Source organism: Verruconis gallopava (genome assembly GCF_000836295.1).
Source record: "Verruconis gallopava strain CBS 43764 unplaced genomic scaffold supercont1.25, whole genome shotgun sequence".
Lineage (NCBI taxonomy): Eukaryota > Fungi > Ascomycota > Dothideomycetes > Venturiales > Sympoventuriaceae > Verruconis > Verruconis gallopava.
The window spans coordinates 214,453-240,128 of record NW_015622161.1 but is presented as its reverse complement, the minus strand read 5'-3'; the positions used below and the strand labels follow the sequence as shown (position 1 = coordinate 240,128).

Sequence of the window (25,676 nt, the reverse complement as noted above, 5' to 3'; positions counted from 1 at the left end):
TTAATTACCTTACGGAAAACTTACACTAAGTTACCGTAACTTACTGTATCTGCCGGCGGTCACATGTCTCGCCCTCAGCGCCACGCTCCCGCCACAGCCAGCGCGGTGCACGTGATTCTTAGTCAGCGTCCCAACCGGGCTATGCAAGCATCCGCTTCAGGAGCTCAGAACAGCTGTTCGTCTCGCAAGCACAGGAAACTCCAACTCCGCCTAATAATTCCATCGCAACCCTCAACCACTTCTTATCCTTTGGCATTGGCACACATACAAGCGCGGGCGTCGGTATCTTCTTTCTTCGCACTCTCGGCATCTTCACTTTCGCCTTTTCTCCACGTCGGGTCCCAATCCGTCCGCTGCCTGTTTGATGCGCGACTCTACCGTCCTGCCCATACTAATTCGCCATCATGGGTTCTCAACTCCCCATTAAGTTCACGGAGGTAAATACTTTCCGTGCGTAGCGCTCGCGCGAGATGGTCATGCTGACGTTTTTGGGAACAGTTACTCCAACTAGGCAACTATGAGATTCAAGTGAGTTACAACACGTATTTGGCGAAAGAGGCTACGTCACGCAGCAACATGTCCATTCCCTATCATCCTTGTCTTCATGCCGCCAGTCAGTCATGGCAAGGCCGCATTGAATTCTGCTTTAGAAGAACAAGACACGCGAAAGGGAACGATGCGCCTGCCTAGCCCTTGACGCCATGTAATCAACCTCAAATGGGGGCGGTCCCAGACTGACGTATTCTTCAGCCGGCCTCGATAGGCTTCAACACCTGCACACTCGAATCCGACCGCTACATATGCGTCCGCCAGACTTCGGAAACTGGTCAAGCTGAAGTCATCATAATCGACCTCAAGAACAACAACCATGTGCTCCGCCGGCCCATCAAGGCTGACAGCGCCATTATGCACCCCAACAAACTCATAATTGCTCTTAAGGCGCAACAGAGGACATTGCAGATCTTCGATCTGGAGAACAAGGCTAAGCTGAAGTCGGCTACCATGCCAGAGGATGTCATGTTCTGGAAGTGGTTCAATGACACGTCGTTGGGCCTGGTCACGGACAATTCAGTCTACCACTGGAATGTCTTTGATCCAGCCGCCACTCAGCCAGTCAAGGTATTTGATCGCAACGCTAATCTTGCCGGCTGCCAGATCATCAACTACCGCGTCAGTGACGATGAATCGTGGATGGTGGTTGTTGGCATCTCCCAGCAGCAAGGTCGCGTCGTGGGCGCTATGCAACTGTATTCGAAAGCACGAGGTATCAGCCAGTCCATCGAAGGCCACGCAGCCGCATTCGGTACCCTTCGCCTTGATGGCGCCAGTGAGGACAGTAAGCTGTTTACATTTGCCGTGCGAACCGCTACCGCTGCCAAGCTCCACATTGTCCAGGTCGATCACACGCCTGGCCAGCCGCAGTTTGCGAAGAAGAATGTAGACATCTTCTTCCCGCCTGAGGCAACCAATGACTTCCCGGTTGCAATGCAGGTTTCGAAGCGTTACAGCGTCATCTACTTGGTGACAAAGTATGGCTTCATTCATCTGTACGATCTTGAAAGCGGCACCTGCATCTTCATGAACCGCATCTCCAGCGAGACCATCTTCACCACGTCCGCCGACTCCACATCTTCCGGCATCATTGGGGTCAACAGAAAAGGGCAAGTTCTGACCGTCAGCGTCGACGAGTCCACCATCATCCCGTACCTCCTGCAGAATCCGGCGAACGGCGAGCTAGCCTATAAGTTGGCATCAAGAGCGAGTCTACCCGGTGCGGACAACCTGTATCAGCAGCAGTTCGAGAGATTGCTTCAATCGGGCTCGTACACAGAGGCTGCGAAAACTGCTGCTAACTCGCCTCGTGGGTTCTTGCGTACGCCGACCACGATCGAGCGATTCAAGCAGATTCCTGCTCAACCTGGCCAGCTCTCCGTTATCCTGCAGTACTTCGGAATGCTTTTGGACAAGGGATCGTTGAACAAGTACGAGACACTCGAGCTTGTGCGCCCTGTCCTCGCTCAGAACCGTAAGCACTTGCTCGAGAAATGGCTTGGTGAGAACAAGCTGGAGTGCTCGGAAGAGTTGGGTGACATCGTACGCCAGCACGATCTTGCTCTCGCTCTGACCATATATCAGCGAGCACAGGCACCACAAAAGGTCGTTGCAGCTCTCGCTGAGCTGGGTCGCTTCGAGCAGATCTTGCCATACACAAAAGAAGTCGGCTACACCCCCGATTTCACCGTTCTGCTGCAGCATATCGTTCGTGTCAACCCAGAGAAAGGTGCCGAGTTTGCGTCTGCGCTGGTCAAGGATGAAAATGGCCCACTTGTCGATATCAGCCGTGTGGTTGACATCTTCCAGTCGCAGGGCATGATTCAGCAAGCAACAGCCTTCCTGCTTGATGCACTCGCAGGTGACCGTCCCGAGCAGGGCGATCTTCAGACAAGACTATTGGAGATGAACCTGATCAATGCACCCCAAGTCGCTGATGCCATCCTGGGCAACGAAATGTTCCACTATTACGACAAAGCACGCATTGCCTCGCTATGTGAGAACGCTGGCTTGTTGACACGTGCTCTCGAGCACAACGATGATCCAGCCGCTATCAAGCGTATCATCGTCCACACAGATAAGCTACCGGAAGAGTGGCTGCTCAACTACTTCGGCCAGCTAACTGTCGAACTCTCGCTTGAGGCTTTGGATGAGATGCTCAAGTTCAACATCCGTCAGAACTTGCAGGCCGTCATCCGAATCGCGCAGAAGTATTCCGATCTTCTGGGCCCGGTCCGTATTGTGAGCTTGTTGGAGAAGCATCGTACTGCCGAGGGACTGTACTATTACCTTGGCAGTATCGTGAACATCTCTGAAGACAAAGATGTGGTGTTCAAGTACATTGAGGCAGCTACCAGGATGGGGCAGCTGAATGAGGTCGAGCGAGTCTGCCGTGAGAACAGTAAGCGGTGTCTTCCTGTGCGTATGGCTGTCTGCTAACACCTAGAAGACTTCTACGATCCGGAGAAAGTAAAGAACTTCCTCAAAGAAGCCAAGCTGAGCGAGCAGCTACCGCTCATCATCGTGTGTGATCGCTTCAACATGGTTCACGACCTCATCCTTTACCTATACAAGAACCAGCAATTCAAGTCGATTGAGGTATATGTGCAACGCATCAACCCATCACGAACCCCAGGCGTCGTGGGTGGTCTCCTTGATGTCGACTGTGATGAGTCCATCATCAAGAGTCTCCTCGCCTCCGTCAATCCTGCTTCCATTCCGATCGATGAGCTGGTTTCCGAAGTGGAATCTCGAAACCGTCTCAAGCTTCTCTTGCCCTTCCTTGAGCAGACGCTCCAGTCCGGCAACCAACAGCAGGCAGTGTATAACGCGCTTGCGAAAATTTACATTGACAGCAACAACAATCCAGAGCGCTTCTTGCAGGAGAACGATCAGTATGACTCACTTGTCGTTGGCAAATATTGTGAGAAGCGTGACCCGAACCTTGCATTTGTGGCGTATCGCAAGGGTCAGAATGATCTCGAGCTTATTAACATCACGAATGAGAATGGCATGTTCAAGCAGCAAGCACGGTATGTGCTTGATCGTGCGGATCCAGATGTCTGGAAGTTCGTGCTCAACGACAGCAACATGTACCGTCGCTCATTGGTCGATGCTGTAGTCGCTACCGCAGTTGTAAGTTTGTCCCTGTTTCTTTTCCAACATATCAATTCATTACAGTTTGTCGAACCATCCTGCACGGCTCGATTTCGTAAGCCCTATGGTCAAGACGTGTTTTCCTCATCGGACCACCTACACTATATCTTGCAAGAGTTTAAACATGTTCTATGCCTCTTTGCTGCTTAAGAACCTTGCCAATGCTAACATATCCAAATAGCCCGAATGTAGTGAACCAGAGAAGGTATCTATTGCCGTCAAGGCTTTTGTTGATGAGGATCTGCCCTCCGAGTTGATTGAAATGCTTGAGAAGATCATCCTTGAGCCTTCTCCGTTCAGCGATAACCCGACTCTTCAGAACCTTCTCATCCTTACCGCTTGCAAGGCTGACAAGGGTCGTGTCATTGGTTATATTCAGCAGCTCAACAACTACACTCCAGAAGATGTTGCGGAGCAATGTATCGACCAGGGCATGTTCGAGGAAGCTTTCGAGATCTACAAGAAGGACAACAATCATGCCGCTGCTGTTAATGTCCTCACTGATCATATTGTCAGCATCGACCGAGCACATGAATATGCCGACCGTGTAGACCTTCCTGAGGTGTGGAGTCGCGTTGGCAAGGCTCAGCTTGATGGCCTTAGGATTACTGATTCCATCGAGTCTTATATCCGTGCTCAAGACCCGTCCAACTATAGCGAAGTCATTGAAATCGCGACGCAGGCAGGTAAAGACGAAGACCTTATCAAGTTCCTACGCATGGCTCGCAAAACCCTACGCGAGCCAGCTGTCGACACTGCGCTTGCTTTCTGTTTTGCTCGCCTTAACCAGCTCCCAGAGCTGGAGGACTTCTTGCGTTCGACCAACGTGGCTGACGTCGAGGCCTCCGGTGACAAGGCATACGAGGAAGGCTACCATGAGGCTGCCAAGATCTTCTACACTAGCATATCTAATTGGGCTAAGCTCGCGACAACGTTGGTTCATCTTGATGAGTACCAGCAGGCTGTCGAGGCTGCTCGCAAAGCGAACAGTACTAAGGTTTGGAAGCAAGTCCATGATGCTTGCGTCGCGAAAAAAGAGTTCCGTCTCGCACAGATTGCTGGACTCAACCTCATTGTTCATGCCGACGAGCTTTCGGATGTTGTGCGACAGTATGAATACAACGGCTACTTTGATGAGCTTATCAATCTGCTTGAAGCCGGTCTTGGTCTTGAGCGAGCACACATGGGCATGTTCACTGAGCTGGGCTCGGCTCTTGCGAAGTACCACCCAGAACGTGTCATGGAGCACCTGCGTGTATTCTGGTCGCGCATCAACCTGCCCAAGATGATCACAGCCTGCTTGGAAGCCCACCTGTGGCCGGAGCTGATCTTCTGCTACACTCACTACGACGAGTGGGATAACGCAGCACTGGCCATGATGGAGCGCGCTGCGGACGCGTGGGAGCACCAGTCTTTCAAAGACATTATCGTCAAAGTAGCCAACTTAGAGATCTACTACCGCGCTCTGACCTTCTATCGCAGCGAGCATCCAATGCTGCTGACCGATCTCCTCCAAGCTCTTACGCCACGCATTGACGTCAACCGGGTTGTCTCCATCTTCCAGAAGTCAGACGACATTCCGCTCATCAAGCCGTTCCTGATGGCTGTGCAAGGCCAGAACAAGCGCAGTGTCAACTCTGCGATACATGACCTGCTTATTGAGGAAGAGGACTATAAGACACTTCGGGACTCGGTCACGGCTTATGACAATTATGATGCTCCAGAGCTTGCACAGCGCCTTGAGCGACACGATCTCGTGTTCTTCAGACAGATTGCGGCCAACATCTGGCGCAAGAACAAGCGATGGCAAAAATCCATCGAGCTGTCCAAGCAGGACAAGCTGTACAAGGACGCCATCGAAACGGCTGCTATGTCTGGGAAACCGGAGGTCGTCGAGGAGCTGCTCCGATATGTAAGTTTGAGGGTCTTCTTGCCTGACGAGGATGAACACGATGCTAATGCGTTGTACAGTTTGTCGACATTGGCAGCAGGGAATGCTACGTTGGCATGTTGTATGCTTGCTATGATTTGCTGCGTCCGGATCTCATCTTGGAGCTTTCGTGGCGCAATGGTCTTCACGATTTCACCATGGTACGTAGTCGCAGCTGTTTTCATTCGTTGGGACAAAGGATTGACAGATGAACAGCCTTTTATGATCAACATGCTTGCCCAGCAGACAGCTACAATCGAGATGCTCAAGAAGGATAACGAGGAGCGCAAGGCAAGGGAGGCATCCCAGCAGAAGGACGAAGACAACACTCCGATTCTCGGTGGATCGCGCCTGCTGCTAACGCAGGGACCCATCAACAGCGCGCCATCGCCGACCCCTTATGGCCAGCCCAACGGCATCGCACCTCAAGCCACTGGCTTCCGGGCATTCTAGAATACAGGCCCTCGTTCGCCCGCAGCTAATGTGCGTGCAGTGTGTTTGAGAAGCGACGGCCAAGATTTTTAAGACAATCGCCGCATCTACCCGACCATGCGTCCACGCAGCAGTTTGAGTTCATTGTTTTTTCCAACGACGTTTTCGGGAGTCACGGTGACCGAGGATGGGATTCTCTTGGGAGACAATGCGATTGTACAATTGAGGCTCAGGGCCCCAGACCGCCCTGGGAGTCCTGTGGGTATCTTTCACGCCTTCTACACGTGTGTATGTAATTTGGGAGCCTTGGTTCCTTTTGACAGCAACGTGCGGAGATACGCCGGGAGATGGTGGATCTGTGGGATCGATTTCCCCGGCTGCATGCCTGTGCTGTTTTGAGGTGTGCTCGTGGATGGGGAATGAGTTAGAAAAGTGCCGCGTGTCTTGCTTTACTTTTTTTGAACTTGCGTTTACGGTGAGCTGTGTACAGTAGTAGAACATACGGTGTGTCTCGTTCTTCCTCTTTTTTACCCAGTTTCCGTAGTCTAAAGCCTTCCACGTGCCCTCTCTCGTTTGCTACGTTGGTGGTTTTTGTCTCCACGTTTACGGGACGACGAGTAGTGTGAGGCGGTTAAGCAAGCCCGAATCCACGTGACGGCTGTTCTACAGATCTACGATGTCAGGACTGTCAGGCGAAGTTTTTGCGGCCGTTGCGACGGACATCACTGTACGTATGCTACGTGACGGAAGACGGTGAGGGCACCGTTCAGGTTCTGACGCTCTTAAGACGAGTTTGGCAGCCTCGTGCCCATGACTGCCGTGGCAGGAGCCACAAAGACCATGGATGCGAGAGAGAGACAAAGGAGGGCAGATCCCTTCTCCATGTCGGTTGTTGTCACGTCCGTTAGCCGGGCCGCCGACAGCATCGAGGGCCACCATGCTTCGCGCTAGGAGAGCTGCCGAAGGTCTCCAGTCACGGACGCTTGGCACAGTTTGAGATCTCGCAATCTTGCACCGGCAAAAGCACGGATCGAAACAGGCACAGTCCCCAAGCCAAAAAAAGGAAAAAAAAAAATAATCAGAGTGGTCGAGAGCAAGGACGACGTCACTGGTCCAGGGAGGGTGAAACCCCCCCCACCCGGCCACGCTGGGCTTCGGACGAGGCAAGATCGCCGCGCGTTACAAGGACGAGAAGATCTCGTTTCTTTGTCAGAGCTGTCGAAGGCGCTGCGCGCACATGTGGGTGCGTTTGTTTGCGCGTGAAGCTAAGAGAGTCAACCTCGACCCAAGGGCGGCTTTAGAAAGGCGAGCTCGCTTATTGGTCTCTGCTGGCGGCCACGGCCAGCCTCGCGCATGACGACTCACGTCGACAGAACCCGAGGTCGCACACCATCAGCAGTCGCAAGCAAGACCACCAAGCTGAATTCGAGATCGTGTAAGGTGGGCAAAAGACAGAGAGACGGCGCGTGCGAGAGAGTGTGTACTCGGCTTTGCGTGCCTCCTCGTGCGGCAGCCATGTGTGTGTGTATGTGTGTGTGTGTTGTGTGGCTCTCGCACCTGGCGAGTCCAAGAGGGCATATGCAGGAACCAGTCACGGAGCATGATGACCCGCGACGTGCGACAACGGGGGGAAAGGCATCGTGGTCAACTCAGTCAGAGAGTGTGAGATTGTCCGGGGCGGTTTAGAGAGCAGCGGGCGACGGCTCTCAGCGAACGTGCGGACTTGCAGCTCATCCCCGAGCTTATGCTTTTGGTTGAGCCAAAAAACACTCATGCGTAGGGGAAGACTTGTGGCTACCCCGGGTTACAGACTCCGGCTCTTCCCATGGCAGGCTGCTGTCGAAGGTCTGGCAAAGCCAGCCAGCCTTTCACGTTCCATTTTTCCGAGGCCGTCACGATGCGCATATAGCCGGGCGAGCATTCATGGCCGCCATGGTGGCTCGCTAGCGACAGGAGTTGAGCTTCAAAAGCAGACGAACAACCCGGCTTGCGGCGTCGCGATTCCATCTTCTGCTCTCAGCTCGGAAATCCTTTGCTTTGCTTTCCTCGTTTCGGCTGTGTCTTTCCCACCATCCTTCGCCGCCTTTTTCTGCACTGTCCGGCCTGGCCGTCGTCCTTTTGCCAATCGTCACGTAGAGCGGAGCGTCGCGTTGGTCTGCGACGGAGAATCGCACGAGGCGACACTCGTTTACACGTCCTTGCTGGCACTTCCCGCGTTGCGGCTTCAGCCAGAGCGGAAGGGATCAACGAGAACAGCAAGAAGAAGAGACGCCGAGCAGTTCGGGCTTTCACCGTCCAGCAGCACGACGTCCACAAGGCAAGCCTCGTCGCGCAGGTGAGTGTCAAGCAGCCTTGCTTTTTCCCTTTTCTGCCGAGCCCGTGACGACGGGCGTTCTGGATCGGGCGCGCCTGCCCCGCCTGCACCGAGCTCGCTCGCACCTTCCCCCGATGCCTGCGCAGCTCAGCTCGGGTCGGGCCCAGCTCGAACTCGACGGGAAAGCGCCAACAACCCAGCGCCTGCCCAGCACCAGCACCAAGAGACGCACTCGCCCACACGCGCGTCCACGTCGCCCGCACACAGAGACACACGCAGACTCACTCCAGCACACACACAAGCACACACACACACACACACAGACTCACCCGTCTCCGACTCTTGCCTTGCATCACCCTTACCGCCCCCGTGCGCACGCTTGCATCACGGCAGATCATCTACTTCTCTCTCTCTCTCTGCGCGCGGATCTTGCTCTTCCACCCGCTCTCCCTCTCTCGCTCCCAATTGCCTCCTCTCCCGTCTGCTCTCCCTCTGCAATCAACCCAATTGATCGAAAACCCGCCCAAGTCCTCTGCTGCCTCGCCCCCGCCAAACCACCCGGTCCGCGGCACGCCCACCCTCCTCCCCTTCCTCCATTGACTCGCTCGAGCCCGCCCAGCTGTTCTCCAACGTGAGTTATTTTTTCCGTCGTTAGCCTGCATGCTCTTCTCCAAGGCCGTGCCCGCCGGGCGGAAAGTTTGGGGTTCGTCATGCACACCGCAAAGCCAGCCCGCCTGCACGCGCTAGCTCGACACCTTGGAGGGGCCAAGTGGGAGCTTTGCAGCACGCCCGTTTGATACCGATTCGGCTCGCATGATGATGATAAACAAAATAACTTAACCAGTTCATGGCGCCATACCCTCGCCTGTTCCTTTGCAATTGACGTTTAAAAAGGCTGCTGCTGACCTGCTTCCTTCAGCCTCCTCTCCTCTTGCCCAACCACCCCCTCCGTGCACTTTCTCGCTGCCCGCACGCTCGTTTGCTGAGAGTCCAGCAACACAACCACCACCGCCGACACCTCCTCCTCCTCCACCTCTGCCATCACCGCCGTCATGTCGGGCCTCATCTCAGCCCCCGTCGTGCCCGAGGAGGCAATTGATGACTCCGACTTGCACACCACCGTCAAGAACTCGGTGCATCACCGGTTGCGGGCCAACAGCTCCATCATGCAGATGAAAAAGCTGATGGGTGAGTTTTGTTTTTTTTTCTTTTTCCCCTCGTCGCCTCCCGCCCGCCGACCCCTCTGTGGTTGAGGTATGGGCCCTAGCCGGATGTCATTTGCTGATACTGGAGATAACGCAGTGGCCAACCGCGGCGAGATCCCCATTCGCATCTTCAGAACCGCCCACGAGCTTTCGCTACACACCGTCGCCATCTACAGTCATGAGGACCGCATGGGCATGCACAGGCAAAAGGCCGACGAGGCCTATGTCATCGGCAAGCGTGGCCAGTATACGCCCGTCGGCGCTTACCTGGCCGCTGACGAGATCGTAAAGATCGCCGTCGAGCACGATGTCAACATGATCCACCCTGGCTACGGCTTCCTCTCCGAGAACGCCGAATTCGCTCGCAAAGTTGAGGCCGCTGGCATTGTGGTATGTACAAATTCCAATTGTCTCATTTTTTTTTCTTCCAAAAAAAAACATCTTTCATCTTTTCCAGTTTTGCCCCTCTCTTTTTTCACGCGGGATGCAATTGGACGAGGGGTTCAGAAGCCAACCCATCTAAACTTCCACCACCAAGGAGAAACCTAAGCTCATTGACCGACAAATATCTCAACCTTGTCGCACGTGAATCAATGGTGTTTTTCTTGGGTGTTTGGCCTTGTCACTTGCATTACGTTGAGGCTTGCTGCGCGGGATTAGCTGCAGACTGACGAGATCTTAGTTCGTTGGCCCGAGCCCAGACACCATCGACGCTTTGGGCGACAAGGTCTCCGCGCGCAGACTGGCCATCAAGTGTGGCGTGCCCGTCGTGCCAGGCACGCCAGATCCAGTCGAGACGTACGAGGAAGTCAAGAGCTTCACCGACGAGCATGGCTTCCCGATCATCATCAAAGCCGCCTTTGGTGGCGGTGGGCGTGGCATGCGCGTCGTCCGCAACCAGGAAGATCTGAAGGACTCGTTCGAGCGTGCTACCTCTGAGGCGAAATCGGCCTTTGGCAACGGCACCGTCTTCGTCGAGCGTTTCTTGGACAAGCCCAAGCACATTGAGGTTCAGCTCCTTGGCGACAACCATGGCAACGTTGTTCACCTGTACGAGCGTGACTGCTCCGTTCAGCGTCGCCACCAGAAGGTTGTCGAGCTGGCTCCTGCGCCAACGCTCCCCATTGCAACGCGCGACGCCATCTTGGCCGACGCTGTGAAGCTCGCCAAGTCAGTCAACTACCGCAACGCTGGTACTGCCGAGTTCTTGGTCGATCAGCAGAACCGATACTACTTCATCGAGATCAACCCCAGAATGTGAGTTGCATTCCCTTATGTCCCAACAAAAGGACGATTACCCTCTTCCCCTCTTTGGCTCCTACCTGAGAAACAAGGAGGGCGGAGAGCAAAGATTGGAAAAAATGCGGCACAGAGTACGATTTCTGACCTTTTTGAGACAGCCAAGTCGAGCACACTATTACCGAGGAGATCACCGGCATAGATATCGTTGCCGCACAGATCCAGATCGCTGCTGGCGCTTCGCTCGCTCAGCTTGGCCTCACACAAGATCGCATCACAACCCGCGGCTTCGCTATCCAGTGCCGTATTACAACCGAAGATCCCGCAAAAGGCTTCGCTCCCGACACCGGCAAGATCGAGGTCTACCGATCCGCTGGTGGAAATGGCGTGAGGTAAGAAAGAAACAAACGCACGTCATCAAATTCTTCAAGTACACTCGAGCTGACCAAAAATCTCCAAAAGGCTGGACGGTGGTAATGGTTACGCGGGCTCCGTTATCACACCTCACTATGACTCCATGTTGGTCAAGTGTACCTGCCACGGTTCCACATATGAGATCGCCCGACGAAAGATCCTTCGTGCTCTCGTCGAATTCCGTATCCGCGGTGTGAAGACCAACATTCCCTTCTTGACCTCGCTTCTCTCGCATCCTATCTTCATCCAGGGTGACTGCTGGACGACGTTCATCGACGACACTCCAGAACTCTTCAACCTCGTCAGCAGTCAGAACCGTGCCCAGAAGCTGCTCAGTTACCTGGGTGATCTTGCCGTTAACGGCAGTCAGATCAAGGGCCAAGTTGGCGAGCCCAAGTTCAAGGGTGAGGTTAAGATTCCCGAGATCGTCGACTCCAAGGGCCAGGTCATCGACGTGTCGAAGCCATGCCCTGTCGGCTTCAGGAAGATCTTCCTTGAGCAGGGCCCAGAGGCCTTCGCGAAGGCTGTTCGTGCCTATCCGGGCTGCCTGATCATGGACACAACATGGAGAGACGCCCACCAGTCGCTCCTTGCCACGCGCGTCCGAACTGTTGATATGCTCAACATTGCCAAGGAGACGAGCTACGCTCTCAGCAACGCCTGGGCTCTCGAGTGCTGGGGTGGCGCCACCTTCGACGTCGCCATGCGTTTCTTGTACGAGGATCCATGGGACCGTCTGAGGAAGATGAGGAAGCTCGTGCCCAACATCCCCTTCCAGATGTTGCTCCGCGGCGCCAACGGTGTCGCCTACTCCTCGCTTCCCGACAACGCGATCGTCCATTTCTGCGAGCAGGCAAAGAAGAATGGCATGGACATATTCCGTGTCTTTGACGCCCTCAACGACGTCACCCAGCTCGAGGTCGGCATCAAAGCCGTCGTTAAGGCCGGCGGTATCGCCGAAGGCGCCATGTGCTACAGCGGCGACATGTTGAACCCGAAGAAGAAGTACAACTTTGACTACTACATGGACCTTGCCGACAAGATCGTCGGCATGGGCGCTCATATCCTCGGTATCAAGGATATGGCCGGTGTGCTGAAGCCTACTGCCGCCACCAAACTTGTTGGTGCTTTGAGGGAGAGGTTCCCAGACATTCCCATCCACGTGCACACTCACGACTCCGCCGGTACTGGTGTCGCCTCCATGATCGCATGTGCCCAGGCCGGCGCCGATGCTGTCGACTGCGCCACCGACAGCATGTCCGGCATGACCTCTCAGCCAAGTATCGGTGCCGTCGTTGCCTCGTTGGCTGGCACCAAATACGACACCGGTCTCGACCCTGCTGCGCTTCGCGCCATTGACAGCTACTGGGCACAGGTTCGCCTTCTCTACTCGCCGTTCGAAGCCGGCCTCACCGGCCCAGATCCCGAGGTCTACGAGCACGAGATCCCCGGCGGTCAGCTCACCAACCTCATCTTCCAGGCCTCCCAGCAAGGCCTTGGCGAGAAGTGGGCCCAGACCAAGAAGGCCTACGAGCAGGCCAACGACTTGCTTGGCGACATCGTCAAGGTCACGCCCACGTCCAAGGTCGTTGGCGACTTGGCTCAGTTCATGGTCTCCAACAACCTTAGCTACAACGATGTGCTCGAGAGGGCCGACAAGCTCGACTTCCCGTCCTCTGTCCTCGAATTCTTCGAGGGGTTGATGGGTCAACCGTACGGAGGATTCCCAGAGCCACTGCGCACCAAGGCCCTGCGTGGTCGTAGAAAGATGGACAAGCGACCGGGTCTCTACTTCGAGCCTGTGGATATCGACAAGGTCCGCAAGGAGCTGAAGGAGAAGTACGGAGGCGCCACTGAGACGGACGTCGCCTCGTACATCATGTACCCCAAGGTGTTTGAGGACTTCAAGAAGTTCACAGACAAGTATGGCGATCTTTCAGTCGTTCCCACGCGCTACTTCCTCGCCAAGCCAGAGGTGGGCGAAGAGTTCCACGTCGAGCTCGAGAAGGGCAAGGTGCTGATTCTCAAGCTGCTCGCCATCGGCCCGCTCAGCGAGCAAACTGGTCAAAGGGAGGTGTTCTACGAGATGAATGGAGAGGTGCGACAAGTCACCGTGGACGACAAGCATGCCGCCGTGGAGAACGTGTCGCGTGTCAAGGCCGACGCATCGGATTCGAGCCAGGTCGGCTCACCAATGGCGGGTGTCGTTGTCGAAGTTAGAGTCAAGGAGGGTGCGGACGTCAACAAGGGCGATCCCATTGCCATTCTGAGCGCGATGAAGATGGTACGTTTTTCATTCTTTCTCCTTTTTCTTCATCTATCTACTCTTTGCACGCCTAGTCGTTCGATGCGATGGAAATAAAAACAAAAATTAATAAGAAAACCGCTAACAACACGCGAACAGGAAATGGTCATCTCGGCGCCGCACAGTGGTAAAGTTGGAAGCCTTAGCGTCAAGGATGGCGACTCGGTTGACTCGCAGGATCTGATCTGTAAGATTGTCAAGTGAGAAAACTCGGCGGCGGTTCTTTGTCCGTTTCCCTTAGGTTAGCTGAAACGTATATATATACGAATGATGTTATTGTTCCCTCTTGTACATCGTCTCAACGTGACAGTTTTTAGTGCCGAAATAAATTTTTTTTTCCCCCTCGATCTACGTTGGTAGCTTAGAGAATTCGAAGTGATTCGTCGGGTCTCGAATTTTCTTACTTTTTTTTGGTCTTGGACTTGAAGTGCCTTTCTGGGATTTTATTCTGCTATCACCCCACTTTGTTGGGCTATGAAGTGCTATAATAGCTCTCATCGGCTCGCCTGTTCCCATCACACATTTTGGCGATGCATCGGCCTTCTTCCAGCTTCTCCGCATGTATTCTTGCCAAGTAGCCCAACCGCGTGTGTGAATCCTAGAGCACGGCGATTTGATTCCGCATCGTTCGATAGATTTCCTTGCTGATTCCCGCCGTCGTCGAAACGCCTTCAAAAAAACAATCATCTGCCGCCGAATCCTGGGGGGGCGCCTGGAAATCCGCGTCCGCCAGGGGGTTGGAAGCCCGGTGGTGGTTGGAAGCCTGGGGGACCGGCAGGAGGGAAGCCTGGAGGCGCAAAGCCCGCTGCGAGGTTGTGTCAGCACGTCTCGGTTCGCCGAAAGGGCGGTGAAGGGCAAGTGGGAGTTTGGGAACGTACGAGGACCACCACCCCTTCCGGCGGGGAACCCACCAAAACCGCCTGGCGCGCCCGGGAAGCCTGGCGGTGCCGGACCACCCACGCCGGGCGCGGGCCCAGTCAGTCCAATCGGCGCCCCGCGACCGCCCGGTCTCGCTATGCCTGGCCCAGCGCTCAGCGCCGCCGTGCCGACAGGACCGCCTGCAGGGTTGCTCGTGCCCAGTCTCGCGCTCGGGTCGGCCGGGGGCGGGCCCTCGACGGTAAGTGAGACGATGTGGGCGCCGCGCACGATGAGCAGGCCGAGGGTGCGCTTCTCGTCGATCTCGACCACGTCCGCTGACGACGACGAGCCCGGCGCGGACGGGCCCTTCTTGGCGCGCTGCTTGATGCGTCGGAACTCTTCCGTGTCGGCCAGGACGAGGTTCATGTGCTTGTCGAAGGCGAGCATCTGGCCCGTCAGCTGGCGGCCGTCCTCGAGCGTGGCGCGCATGCGGTAGTTGACCTGTGGGAAACCACGCCCAAAGTTAGCACCGCCTCGTCTTCCATCAGGTACCTCTCTTCTCCCGCTGCTCTCGGCAGGGAGACGGGGGGCTCAGTGGTCTCGTACATAGTTTGTCTGCGTCGCCCAAAAGGTTAGCTCGCCGCGCCTTCTCGCCGTCACCGCGCCGTCGTCTCGTTAGGACTCACCATCTTGCCCTGCTTGTTTTGCGACGTCATCTTTCCTTGTCTTTGCGCGCGGACGCGACTTTCGTAGCCGTCACGCTGACTTCTTTCGTACTCTGCTCCGTCGGAGGCGAATAGGTGCGCTTACGCCCTCGCTCTTTAGCCGAAATTTTTCTCTTGCTCGGGTTCGAGAGGTCTTCGTGGGCTTCGTGCCTGCCGCTCTTGCCTCGAGGCGACCGACGAAAGCCACCTACCACTTCTTGGGGACGCCTATCGATCCAGCGCGGCAGAAGTATGGAACGGTCCGTGGATTTTTTTTTCGCGTGGCAATTGATGAATACGGGAGAGCCGCTGCGTTCTGGTGGGGGAAAGTTCGTTCGTAGCAACAAAAGTTCAAAAGCTGCGATTTGAGACCAGGGGGGGGTCTGTAGAAGGTGAGCTTTTCCGACCAATCAGCGCGGCACGGCTCAGGCGCCAAGGCGTCAACCGCTTCTGGTGCTGCACACCACGAAATCCAAAATTCTCCCCCGTCTGTGAGTACCCCGACCAAACTTTCTGTGCACATAACACACGTTGCCGACATCGACGAACGTCAAGCAGTCAAGATGGTGAGCGCATTGCCGTCGGTACCGAGCCGGCCATAAACTTTGGCTAACGTTGGTTGCAGTCTGAGGGAAAGGACAAGAGCCAGAATCCTATGCGCGGTTGGTGCTTCCCTTCCTACATTTACATACACACTCCATCTCTCTATCTCACATGTGCACACATGTCAACCGTCCTCGTCGAGATGTCAATTGCTAATTTTTGTAAACAGAGCTGCGCGTCCAGAAGCTCGTACGTACACATCCACGCCGAACACACCTTGTGAACCTGCGAATAGCCTGAAACACAAGGGTATTCGTGAGAAGAGTTCCCGGCTTATGATGTTCTAGGTTCTCAACATCTCAGTGGGCGAGTCTGGTGACAGGCTTACCCGTGCCGCAAAGGTGCTTGAACAGCTTTCTGGTCAAACCCCAGTGTACTGTACGTGCTTTGCCCCATCTCCAACAGTCGGCAGCGTGCGTTCACGTACTGACGCAAGTGACCAACAGCCAAGGCTCGCTACACCGTCCGTACCTTTGGTATCCGCCGTAACGAAAAGATCGCCGTCCACGTCACCGTGCGTGGTGAGAAGGCCATCGAGATTCTTGAGCGTGGCCTCAAGGTCAAGGAGTACGAGCTCCGCAACCGCAACTTCTCTGAGACGGGCAACTTCGGCTTCGGTATCTCCGAACACATCGATCTGGGCATCAAGTACGATCCTTCCATTGGTATCTACGGCATGGACTTCTACTGCTGCATGACCCGTCTGGGCGAGCGTGTTGCCAAGCGGAGACGCGGCAAGTCGCGCATTGGTGCTTCGCACAGAATCACCAAGCAGGAGACGGTATGTACTATGGCTTCACCTCCCTGTGCTATGCCTCGGGCAACTCTAACTCTTAATTCAGATCAAGTGGTACAAGCAACGCTTCGAGGGTATCGTCAGGTAAATGTCACGCTAGTGTACACAGTAGAGGAGTGAGATTTCCATTTGCATGGTATGAAATGGTCATGTACTACGATCATCAGGTCAGGAGTTCACTGGGCTAGCGGACAAAGTCGCCTTGTCAGCTTTTTCGAAATGCATACTTTCCAAATGAAAAGCACGACTGGCCTCTCTCCTATGGGGTGGGGCATCGTTGCAAGTAAGCAAGCTAGCAATGAAAAAAAGCGCTGCCACTTTTTTACCAAACTTGCCCCAAGTATCACGATCCGCTTTCAAAATTTCATAGCCATTGATTGATCGTAATTTCCATAGAGCCGATATATTGATGACAACTTTGGATCATCCCGTCTTGCCTTAGTTTGCCTGATCCTAATATAACATGTAAGCACGACGCCCGTTTTCCATCAAACCACTCAAAATAAGATGTGCAATTCTTTTTACTGCATGACTCCTTTGGAGACTATTGACTCTTAGTCTCGGATATAATAGTCCCCGACTTCGTCATGTTGTATTACTGTACCCATAGTTGACCCTTCGAGCTAGATCGTCGGACGAACATTTGCTCAAACGTTCAGTAGCGCTTTTGTTTTTTGCAGCGCGTCTACCCGTGCTCTCCTTTACCTGGCGTGCGTTTTCGCCTTTGCTTCGAAGTGACAAGGCCAATGGTTGGATTCGCAAAGGAACGAGTGGTCGTTGCTGTTGCTCGGTGCAAATACGTGGTCCCCAGACCCTTATCACAAAGACGACAAGACGATTATTGGAGGGCCTTGGATGAGACGATGTTATACGGCGCATCACCAGCTATCTGCACCTTCACGTCCCAAGAATGAAGAATACGTCCCGGTAAATTATTGTCTACTTCTTAGTACCTTCTTCTGTTTTCGTTGTGCTTTTAACGAGTATGGAGTTCGATTTTGAGTTGGTGTCTTTTTGTTTGCTCTCGCAATCCGGCTCTTATGTCGAAGTCTATCATGATCATCCGCGCCATTCACCTCCACCTCCACCGCCGCCGCCGCCGCCACACTACTTAATAAGCCTCCGCGAACTTGCTTCTGGCACGTAGATACGGGCCCCACTTCCAGAGACCCACGAACACGATCGCACAGCCCGCAGCAAGACCGCCAAGTACGGCACATCCGTTTCCCACGCCCAGATTGTTGAACAGGGGTTGCGAGAAATGTATTGCCGCGCAAGCCATGGCACTGCGGAAGAAACCGTTCGCGGCAAAAATGCTGGCCACATATCGGGGATAAGATAATGGGAGATATATGAAGAGACTATTGATAAGCTGCGATGAACAAAAAAAAAGAGTTAAGAATGTGAGCTTGACGTCAAATCTGCCTGACGATCCGTTCAGGGGGGACTTACGATGAACGTGGTGGCTGCGTAAAGAGAAAGGCCAACCGTTGGTCCTACCCAGGTGATTGAAGGCTTCGCTGCGTAGCCGAAGATGAACATTCCCACCGGAGTAAGGGCGGCGGTGGGAATGCCAGGGACAAGGCGGTACTCAGGCTTGCCGATGCCTCTTTGTAAGTTGTAAGGTTCATATACTACCCTGATGATGACTGCGTAGATGATCAACGCGCTGGGGTAGGTCGTTAGCATTTCCTAGTGCCGAGAGAGAAGGAGGGCAGGGAAACGCACATTCCGGCACCAATGATGATGGAAAGGAATACGATACCCATGACTCCGATAGAGAAGCCGTACATTCGGATGTAAACCAGCGGGAAAGACTCGAAGAACGAATAGTAGATTCCATAGACCAAGGCCGTGTAGCTGTTGATGAACAGAATAGACGGATCCAGCGCCGTAATCTTGAAAGGCATAATTAGATGGTAGGAGATCAGCTTGAGCCAATCTTTCTGTCGTGCGTGGGCTTCAAATTCGGACTTCAAGTCCTGGTTCCCCGTCTTGATGCGTAGACGCGCAGCACGTTTGGTCAGAATGTACTCGGCACTCGTCTCGGGAAGGAAGAAGAAGAGTAGAAACAACGTGAAGCCGGCCAAGATGAGGGTTTCGTAGAATGACCAGCGCCAGGTATCAAGAGGAACAGCAAAGCCCGTCAGCAGCGGGCCAATGGCCGGGCCAGCGTACGCAAAAAGAGTCCAGAAGGAGACGCCGTACTGGACCTTGTGAAAGGGAAGAATGTCCTGCGCGCTTGCCGCACCCATGGCCAACACGGGTCCACCGAAAAAGCCTTGTATGAAACGGACGACGACGATGCCTGGGTAATTGTTTACTCCAGAGCCCACAGCCGTCATGATAATGAAGACGACGAAGCTGCCCATGTAGGCAATGTTTCGTCCAACGTCACCCATCTCGCTCATTGGAGAGAATACCAAAGGTCCTATACCCTGGCGCGGTATCGTGAGCCTCGCTGCTTGTGTGCTATCAAATAGGAAAAGAGTGTACTAACATAGCCTATCACGTACATCGACAAACTCAACGCGGAGACTTGCCCGCTGAGGCCAAACTTTTCCTCGAAAGTAGGCTCAGCAGGCGTGACGATAGCCGAAGCGCTGTATACTGTTCAAAAGAGAAAGTTAGCTCACCCCCTAGTTCCCGTCCCGGGACCCATCTCGTTGCGGCCGAACTCACTGGTAAACGTCAGCAAACATATCTCACCAAAGGTGAAGCACTTCTTCAACGTAGACCAGTTTTGCGGGTTGTCCTCGTCGTTCGGCCCAGTCCAGGTGATTATGTTTGGATCGCGAGCTGCTCGAGTCTGAGTAGGAACGTTGGCATCGAAAGCACCTGTTGCATTGCCCTCAACATCCTCTTCCACATTCTTCTCTGCTTCCGCCTCTGAGGGATCGTCGGCTTCATCACTGCTTCCGTTCACGGATGGTACAGCTGGAAATGCAGCTTGCGGGCGCTCTGCCTGGGGCAGAGAAAACCCTTCCTTTTCGTCTTCGTACGGCGCGATCTTCATGCCCAGAAACAGTCGGCATATCTGCCCTGCAGACGAGTCTCGAAATATTGCTGCCATAGTCGCTGGGATAGAGTTCGTATGTTTGATCCGTCTGCAACGCAAACTGGATTTGCTCGCAGACACAAGCTGACGGATGCTTGAGATATGCTGTACAGTAGCTGGTCTTTAAGATGGGAGGAAAACCCAGCGTGGCAAATTGATAGGTTTTCCTTCCGAAAGAGATGGTACTGATATACCACAACGTACTCCTGTTCGTGCTGCGTTTCTTTCCTGGGCGACCGCATCTCTATTGTTCATGAGCTTCCTGATTCGCCGTATGTAGTGTCACCGTCATTAAATTCTATCTCACCTCAGCATTGTTTCCACATGGCGATGATTTGAAGGCTGACGAGCAACCGCTCGGGGATGGTAAGTAATCATCACACACGCCGGCGTTCAGGTTAACGGAATGGCACTTTTCAAATCCGAGGGATGTTAATCCGCAAAGAAATGCCATCAAAATTACTTTGACGAAGCTTTTTCTCCTCCTCAGATTGCAGTCATTGGTGCTGTTCTAAAACAGAGAAACAAACTGCTGGTCGACATGTGAATTCAGAGTCCATTGCGTTTGCCTTGTGTGAATCATTCAGCACAAGATCTTGGATTCTGAGCAGTGGGCGGAATGACGACAAGGCCGGAACAAATTGACGTAACACTCGAATCACGGTAATAATGTCTTACTTGAGAAAAAACAACTTACCGGTGGCACCTCAACGAAATCTGGTTGGATTTAGGCTGTTGTTCCAACCAGAAGGAGGCATCTGACTAAGGATGCTGACAGCACCTTAAGTAAAGCTTGTGCTCAAAATGAGTAGATGGGGTTGAACCAGACTTGGTGGGCTCTACATCCCATGCGGACAGACTTATCCATAAAAGAGTTATACGACCATTTCATTATCGTAATACTTCGCCATTTTGATACAGGGCCTGGCAACTTCGACTCTTCAAATCGATGGAGCATTGTACACTGCTTGGGTTCACTTGATGCCACAATCACAAAATACCTTTCCCACCAAAGAACATGTGGAGGCCGAGTTGTTATATCCTGAAGCAGCACAGTAGAGACGACGAATGTTATATGTAAATGTGTACAAAGCCTCTTATCTGTCGCATTACCGAAGTTGCTTTGCTCCTCCTATTCCGCCCGCTTGGCCCAAGGAGGAAATTATGGCGTGCGGAGCGGAACAAGGACTTGGCATCGCTTGAGTTCCGATGTCCGGGCTTTTCGATTCTTAGACTATCAAGTTATCAATAAACAGCAGCAATCATCCATTGCACCTCTGGTCAACATGGCTGCCGCAATCAAGGCGCTGAATGCGCGGATACGCGCCAATCCCACGCTGGACTACTTCTGCTCAACTCGTAGGTTGTCCCTTGCAATGCGCGATTACAAAGGCCACGCGGAAGAGACGGAGTCACCACAAAGCCTTCATATCTGTTTGTGAACAGGATTGCTTTGAAGCGGCAATCAGTTGGTCCTCTGCGTGGAAGCCTATTCGAAAAGCCAATTCGCAACAAAGAAGAGCTGACTCGGTCCTTTGCAGACTTTTGGGGTCCAGCTTCAAACTTCGGTATCCCCATTGCCGCAGTCATGGACACCCAGAAGGATCCTGAGATGTACGTTAAAGCCGAAGCTGAGGAGGCCGGGCATGAAGATACAAGCTAACTGTCGTGCCCACAGTATTTCAGGACCCATGACCGGTACCCTCATCCTCTATTCCAGCATCTTCGCTCGCTACGCTCTGGCCGTCACACCAAAGAATTATCTCCTCTTCGGGTGCCACGTCATCAACTGCAGTGCGCAAATTACACAGGGCTACAGATATCTCAAGTACTGGAAGTAAGTGGCGGATGGGGCCACTCAAGGCCAGAGAACGGATCGCTGACAATGTCCGCAGGTTTGGAGGCCGTGAAGCGGCGCTAGAGCAGAAAGCCAAGGAGGGGGCTTCAGCTGCGAAGGATGTAGCCAATAAGGGTGTCGAAGCTATCAAGGACGCGGCGAAGGATGTCAAGGACAAGGTGACAAGCTCATAGCGTGCCGTGCCTCAAAGAGGTTACCAAGCTAAAGAATCTTTCCTGGGCCTTTGAAGACAAGTCTCGCGCAGAAGAGGTCGAAATGTTCGTTAAGCGTAAACTCTAGAGCACAGAGCAAATGGGAAAGTAATTTGATTACCTGTTCACAACCAGTCCGCCTTGTCCCAACATCAACCTCTGAAGTCTATAACTACGCATACACGCTGTCAGTTTCCTGTCCGTCCACCACGCAAAGCGTCAATCCAAAGATGCAGTCGGCTTTTGGCAACAAGAACCTAGTCTAGAAGTATTCAGTGCGAAGCGCTAAGAACTACTTTGTTGGGACGGGTTGAGGGGTTGGTGCTGTGTGATCTTCAGCGAAGGATTTGGCCACGCGTTCGTGATTGGCGTTAGTATAGATCAGGGAAAAGCCATATCTCAGGTATATGAATGTGGGAAGTTTCTTGGATATACAGAATTACATACACCTAACATCAAAGACATGTCTACATTGCCACAGCAGTATTTAAAAGCAGCGAGCATATAAAGATCTAAGCACCACCCAATGCAATTTCTATGCCACAAGAAGAAATCACTCATGTTTAGCATGCCCATTCATCTCGCTCTTAATCTTTCGTCTTGATTTTTTCTCTACCACAGGTGTCTTCTGTGTAAACCAAGATCTTTCAATCCATTTGAGGATTTCGTCGATCGCTATGATGGGTGCACTAATCCACAAAACAGCCTGCCATTCAGCCTGATTAAGTGGCACAATGCTGAATAGGCTTTGCAAGAATGGAATGTATAGGAGTGCAAAGTGCAGGGCCATTGAAAGGCAGATGGCATAAACAAGGACCATGTTCTTCCATAGTGGGAGTGTTAGGAGAGACTCTGATGAGGACAGAGCATTCATGGCGTTGAACATTTCGATGACTACTAGTATGGAGAGTGACATTGTCGAAGCAGCTTTGGCAGAGTCGTTGCTGAACATTTGGCAGCCAATTTCAGGGAATTCGGATGCACAGCGGTGAAAGTTGCACTATAAAAAGTAAGTATGGCAAACACATGAAGACAACGCAGAGAGATCTACATACCAGTTGGGAGAAAGTTATTTGTGGTCCTTCCGGGTAGAACATGAACCACCATGCATAACCGAAAACAGTCGCAGCGCCGACATATGTGCCAATGACCATGTATCTAAAGAACAGCCATCCGCCAACAAGGGCTTCGTCTCGTTTTCTTGGTGGACGCTTCATGATATCATGATCAGGCGGGTTGAATGAAAGAGCCGTTGCCGGAAGGCCATCGGTGACGAGATTGACCCACAACAGTTGTACAGGAATCAAGGCCTCCGGCATGCCAAGAGCGGCCGTCAAGAAAATCGAGACGACCTCTCCGATATTCGAAGAGATCAGGTACCTAATGAATTGTTGGGTATTGTTGTAAATCGATCTGCCTTCTTCAACGGCGCTCTCGATCGTGGCAAAATTGTTGTCAGCGAGAACCATATCCGCTGCAAGACGGGCAACATCAGTTCCAGCACCCATGGCAACGCCAATATCAGCCTTCTTTAGAGCTGGTGCGTCGTTGACACCATCGCCAGTCATCGCGACAACTTCACCAGCAGATTGAAGAAGATCAACAAGCCTAGATTTATGTGCTGGCTCTGTGCGTGAGAATAAGTTGGCCTTCAAAGCGGCCTCCAGTTGTTCGCTCTCACTCAGGTCGTCAAATTCACGTCCAGTATAGCTCTTGCCGGTCAAGTCCTCATTTTCGCCGAAGACACCAATTTGTCTGCATATCGTCTCTGCAGTATTTCGATTGTCGCCTGTGATGACCACGACACGAATACCAGCTTCCTTACACTTTCTGATGGCATCTGCAACCTCAGGTCTAGGGGGGTCCAGCATGCCAACAAGACCAATTAACGTCATATTCTGCTCGATCTGCGCATAATCTTGACTCGTCTTAGCTCTTTTGATTAGTGGGTTACCGCTGACATCATCAACAGCAGCTAGAGCGATAACGCGAAGACCACGGTTGCCGAAATCAAGCACTTCCCGTGAAATCAGCTGCGAGAGATTATTGGTCATAGCAACTTTCTTGCCATCATGTCCAACCAAGACTTGTGTACAGCGGGCGAGAATAGATTCCGGGGCACCTTTGACCAGTAGCCGCTGCTTGTTTCCGCTCTTAACCAACACTGACATGCTCTTTCGGTCACGTGCGAACTCAAAGGTGGCAAGCCTAGGCGCATGTTCTTCATAATATCTGCTGTGGTAGTGAAGTTTTTGATCAGGTGATGCTGTGCTCCTTGCGGCATTGAAGCTTGCCTCAGGCGTTCCAATCTTTTCAACCAGGACACGCAGCGCTCCTTCAGTAGGCTCGCCAATAATACCATAACTGCCGTTTTTAGCATCGATAGATAAGTAGGATTCGTTGCACAGGGCTGCAACTTCTGTAAGTTGCAGAATAGTTGACGATGAAGCTGCAGCATTCTCGAGAAGCTTCCCTTTGTAGGAGAGACTGCCCTCAGGTGCAAAGCTCGTGCCTTCGACATCAATCTCCTCAAGTGCCTTTTCGTTTTCTGAGATGAACACAACCTTGTTAACACTCATCTGATTTGTCGTGATGGTACCAGTTTTGTCGGAGCAAATGACACTGCAGCTGCCCAGAGTTTCCACAGAGGGTAGACTTCGCACCAAAGCACTCTTCGCAGCCATCTTCCGGGTACCAAGTGCCAGACAGGTTGTAATGACTGCGGCCAAGCCCTCTGGAATAGCGGCAACACCAAGCGATACTGCAATTTTGAGATAATAGATTGCGCCTTTGGCAAATGATCCATGGGATGGATCCGTAAAATGCCGAATATTGATGAGCCAAACGAGGACGCAAATAACAGTGATTACCTTGGCTAACATGTCTCCAAAATCATTTAGCTTTTCTTTCAAAGGTGTTGGTTGCGATATTTGTGCCGTTATGCTTTCGTGGATGTCGCCAATGGCGGTTTTGGCCCCGGTCAAGACAACAATAGCGTTTGCATGTCCAGACACGACTGTGGTGCCCGAAAACAGCATGTTGACCTGATCTTGCTTTACAGCGTTGCCATCGGCGATTGCCCTAGTATCTTTTCCCACACTCTCGCTTTCGCCTGTGAGGATAGACTGGTCCACGCTGAAGGAATTACTCTGTATCGATAGCAGTCGACAGTCGGCCGGGATTCGATCGCCTATTGCTACAGTTATGATGTCTCCCGGTACGAGTTCATCTGCCTTCAAGCGTTTTGTGATGCCATTGCGGATCACTTTTGCCTCGTTCGCCGAGTACTCTTGCAAAGCTGCGATGGCCTTTTCCGCGTTGCTCTCCTGGGACACGCCGACGACTGCATTGAGGATCAATATAGTGAGAATCTAGAGGTATTAGTCGTGTGTTCAGCCTCACATAGTAAGAGCCGTATACGTACAACCACCGGGTCTACAAATGCGGTCCAATCATCGCCCCCCTCAAATAGAGCCAAAACAAAAGACACAGCGGCAGACCCAAGCAATATTATAACCAGCTGATCCTTGAATTGCTCCAATATCAGTTCCCACAGCGGGGTGGGCGGCTCTTCAGGTAGACCTATCAATTGCGTATTAGTAAGTACGGCAACACCGAGTTTGAGATCTCCACCAACAATTTGGACCAAAAATTTTCCGCTGCTCTTCGACACGCTCATCTGAAAGGCCGCGACTCTCGGAAACGCCAAAGCTCTTCAGCACCTCTGAGGGTGACTTGACAAAGGCGTCATCCATCGCGCAAATCACTATCCGATCGCGGATTTGCCGCAAAGGCCAGGATGCGTGCTGAGGACAACTGCAGGACGAGAGAAGATCGTGCAGAGTATGGTGCCAACAAGCTCGAGAAAGATGTCTGAGAATAGAGACGACACAGAAAACCAGAGAATTTTCTGCTGTGCCCCAAGAAAAATCCGAACCGTGGTTTCACGGCGCCGGGAAAAACGAAGAGGCCACCTTGTCGAAGGTTGGAAAACGTGCCTGAGCTAGCGCAAAACTGACGTGTTACCATATCGGGTATGGATTGCCTCCACACTCGAGGGC

The 25,676-nt window shown here is 52.9% G+C and overlaps 7 protein-coding genes across 7 annotated transcripts; 4 read left to right on the top strand and 3 right to left on the bottom strand.

Annotated features, from left to right (window-relative positions):
* The first annotated feature begins 183 nt into the window (after positions 1–183).
* Positions 184–6,646, top strand: PV09_06898 (uncharacterized protein). The gene is made up of 7 exons (XM_016360604.1): positions 184–437; positions 499–528; positions 751–2,953; positions 3,002–3,687; positions 3,890–5,620; positions 5,680–5,799; positions 5,855–6,646. The coding sequence occupies exons 1-7, from the start codon at positions 405–407 to the stop codon at positions 6,089–6,091; spliced, it is 5,040 nt and encodes a 1,679-aa protein (XP_016211590.1). The 5' UTR covers positions 184–404; the 3' UTR covers positions 6,092–6,646.
* A 2,538-nt stretch (positions 6,647–9,184) lies between these two features.
* PV09_06897 (pyruvate carboxylase) lies at positions 9,185–13,894 on the top strand. Its single transcript, XM_016360603.1, has 6 exons — positions 9,185–9,572; positions 9,687–9,979; positions 10,272–10,846; positions 10,990–11,220; positions 11,291–13,526; positions 13,647–13,894. Exons 1-6 carry the CDS (start codon positions 9,437–9,439, stop codon positions 13,749–13,751), a joined length of 3,576 nt encoding a protein of 1,191 aa, XP_016211589.1. The 5' UTR covers positions 9,185–9,436; the 3' UTR covers positions 13,752–13,894.
* On the bottom strand, positions 13,530–15,454 carry PV09_06896 (uncharacterized protein). The gene is made up of 4 exons (XM_016360602.1): positions 15,092–15,454; positions 15,012–15,020; positions 14,426–14,906; positions 13,530–14,352 (listed from the first exon to the last, which is right to left on the bottom strand). Exons 1-4 carry the CDS (start codon positions 15,119–15,121, stop codon positions 14,231–14,233), a joined length of 642 nt encoding a protein of 213 aa, XP_016211588.1. The 5' UTR covers positions 15,122–15,454; the 3' UTR covers positions 13,530–14,230.
* Positions 15,455–15,601: 147 nt separating this feature from the next.
* Positions 15,602–16,838, top strand: PV09_06895 (60S ribosomal protein L11). Its single transcript, XM_016360601.1, has 6 exons — positions 15,602–15,675; positions 15,735–15,771; positions 15,882–15,901; positions 16,000–16,090; positions 16,159–16,493; positions 16,555–16,838. The coding sequence occupies exons 1-6, from the start codon at positions 15,673–15,675 to the stop codon at positions 16,594–16,596; spliced, it is 528 nt and encodes a 175-aa protein (XP_016211587.1). The 5' UTR covers positions 15,602–15,672; the 3' UTR covers positions 16,597–16,838.
* A 781-nt stretch (positions 16,839–17,619) lies between these two features.
* PV09_06894 (uncharacterized protein) lies at positions 17,620–19,581 on the bottom strand (the record flags this gene model as incomplete). Its single annotated transcript, XM_016360600.1, has 5 exons — positions 17,620–17,880; positions 17,961–18,177; positions 18,237–18,946; positions 19,009–19,118; positions 19,191–19,581. 5 exons carry the CDS (start codon positions 19,579–19,581, stop codon positions 17,620–17,622), a joined length of 1,689 nt encoding a protein of 562 aa, XP_016211586.1.
* Positions 19,582–20,807: 1,226 nt separating this feature from the next.
* Positions 20,808–22,136, top strand: PV09_06893 (uncharacterized protein). Its single transcript, XM_016360599.1, has 4 exons — positions 20,808–20,925; positions 21,108–21,180; positions 21,245–21,403; positions 21,462–22,136. The coding sequence occupies exons 1-4, from the start codon at positions 20,853–20,855 to the stop codon at positions 21,595–21,597; spliced, it is 441 nt and encodes a 146-aa protein (XP_016211585.1). The 5' UTR covers positions 20,808–20,852; the 3' UTR covers positions 21,598–22,136.
* On the bottom strand, positions 22,016–25,668 carry PV09_06892 (calcium-translocating P-type ATPase, SERCA-type). The gene is made up of 4 exons (XM_016360598.1): positions 25,253–25,668; positions 25,040–25,197; positions 22,671–24,986; positions 22,016–22,615 (listed from the first exon to the last, which is right to left on the bottom strand). Exons 1-4 carry the CDS (start codon positions 25,368–25,370, stop codon positions 22,169–22,171), a joined length of 3,039 nt encoding a protein of 1,012 aa, XP_016211584.1. The 5' UTR covers positions 25,371–25,668; the 3' UTR covers positions 22,016–22,168.
* Between the last annotated feature and the right edge of the window lie 8 nt (positions 25,669–25,676).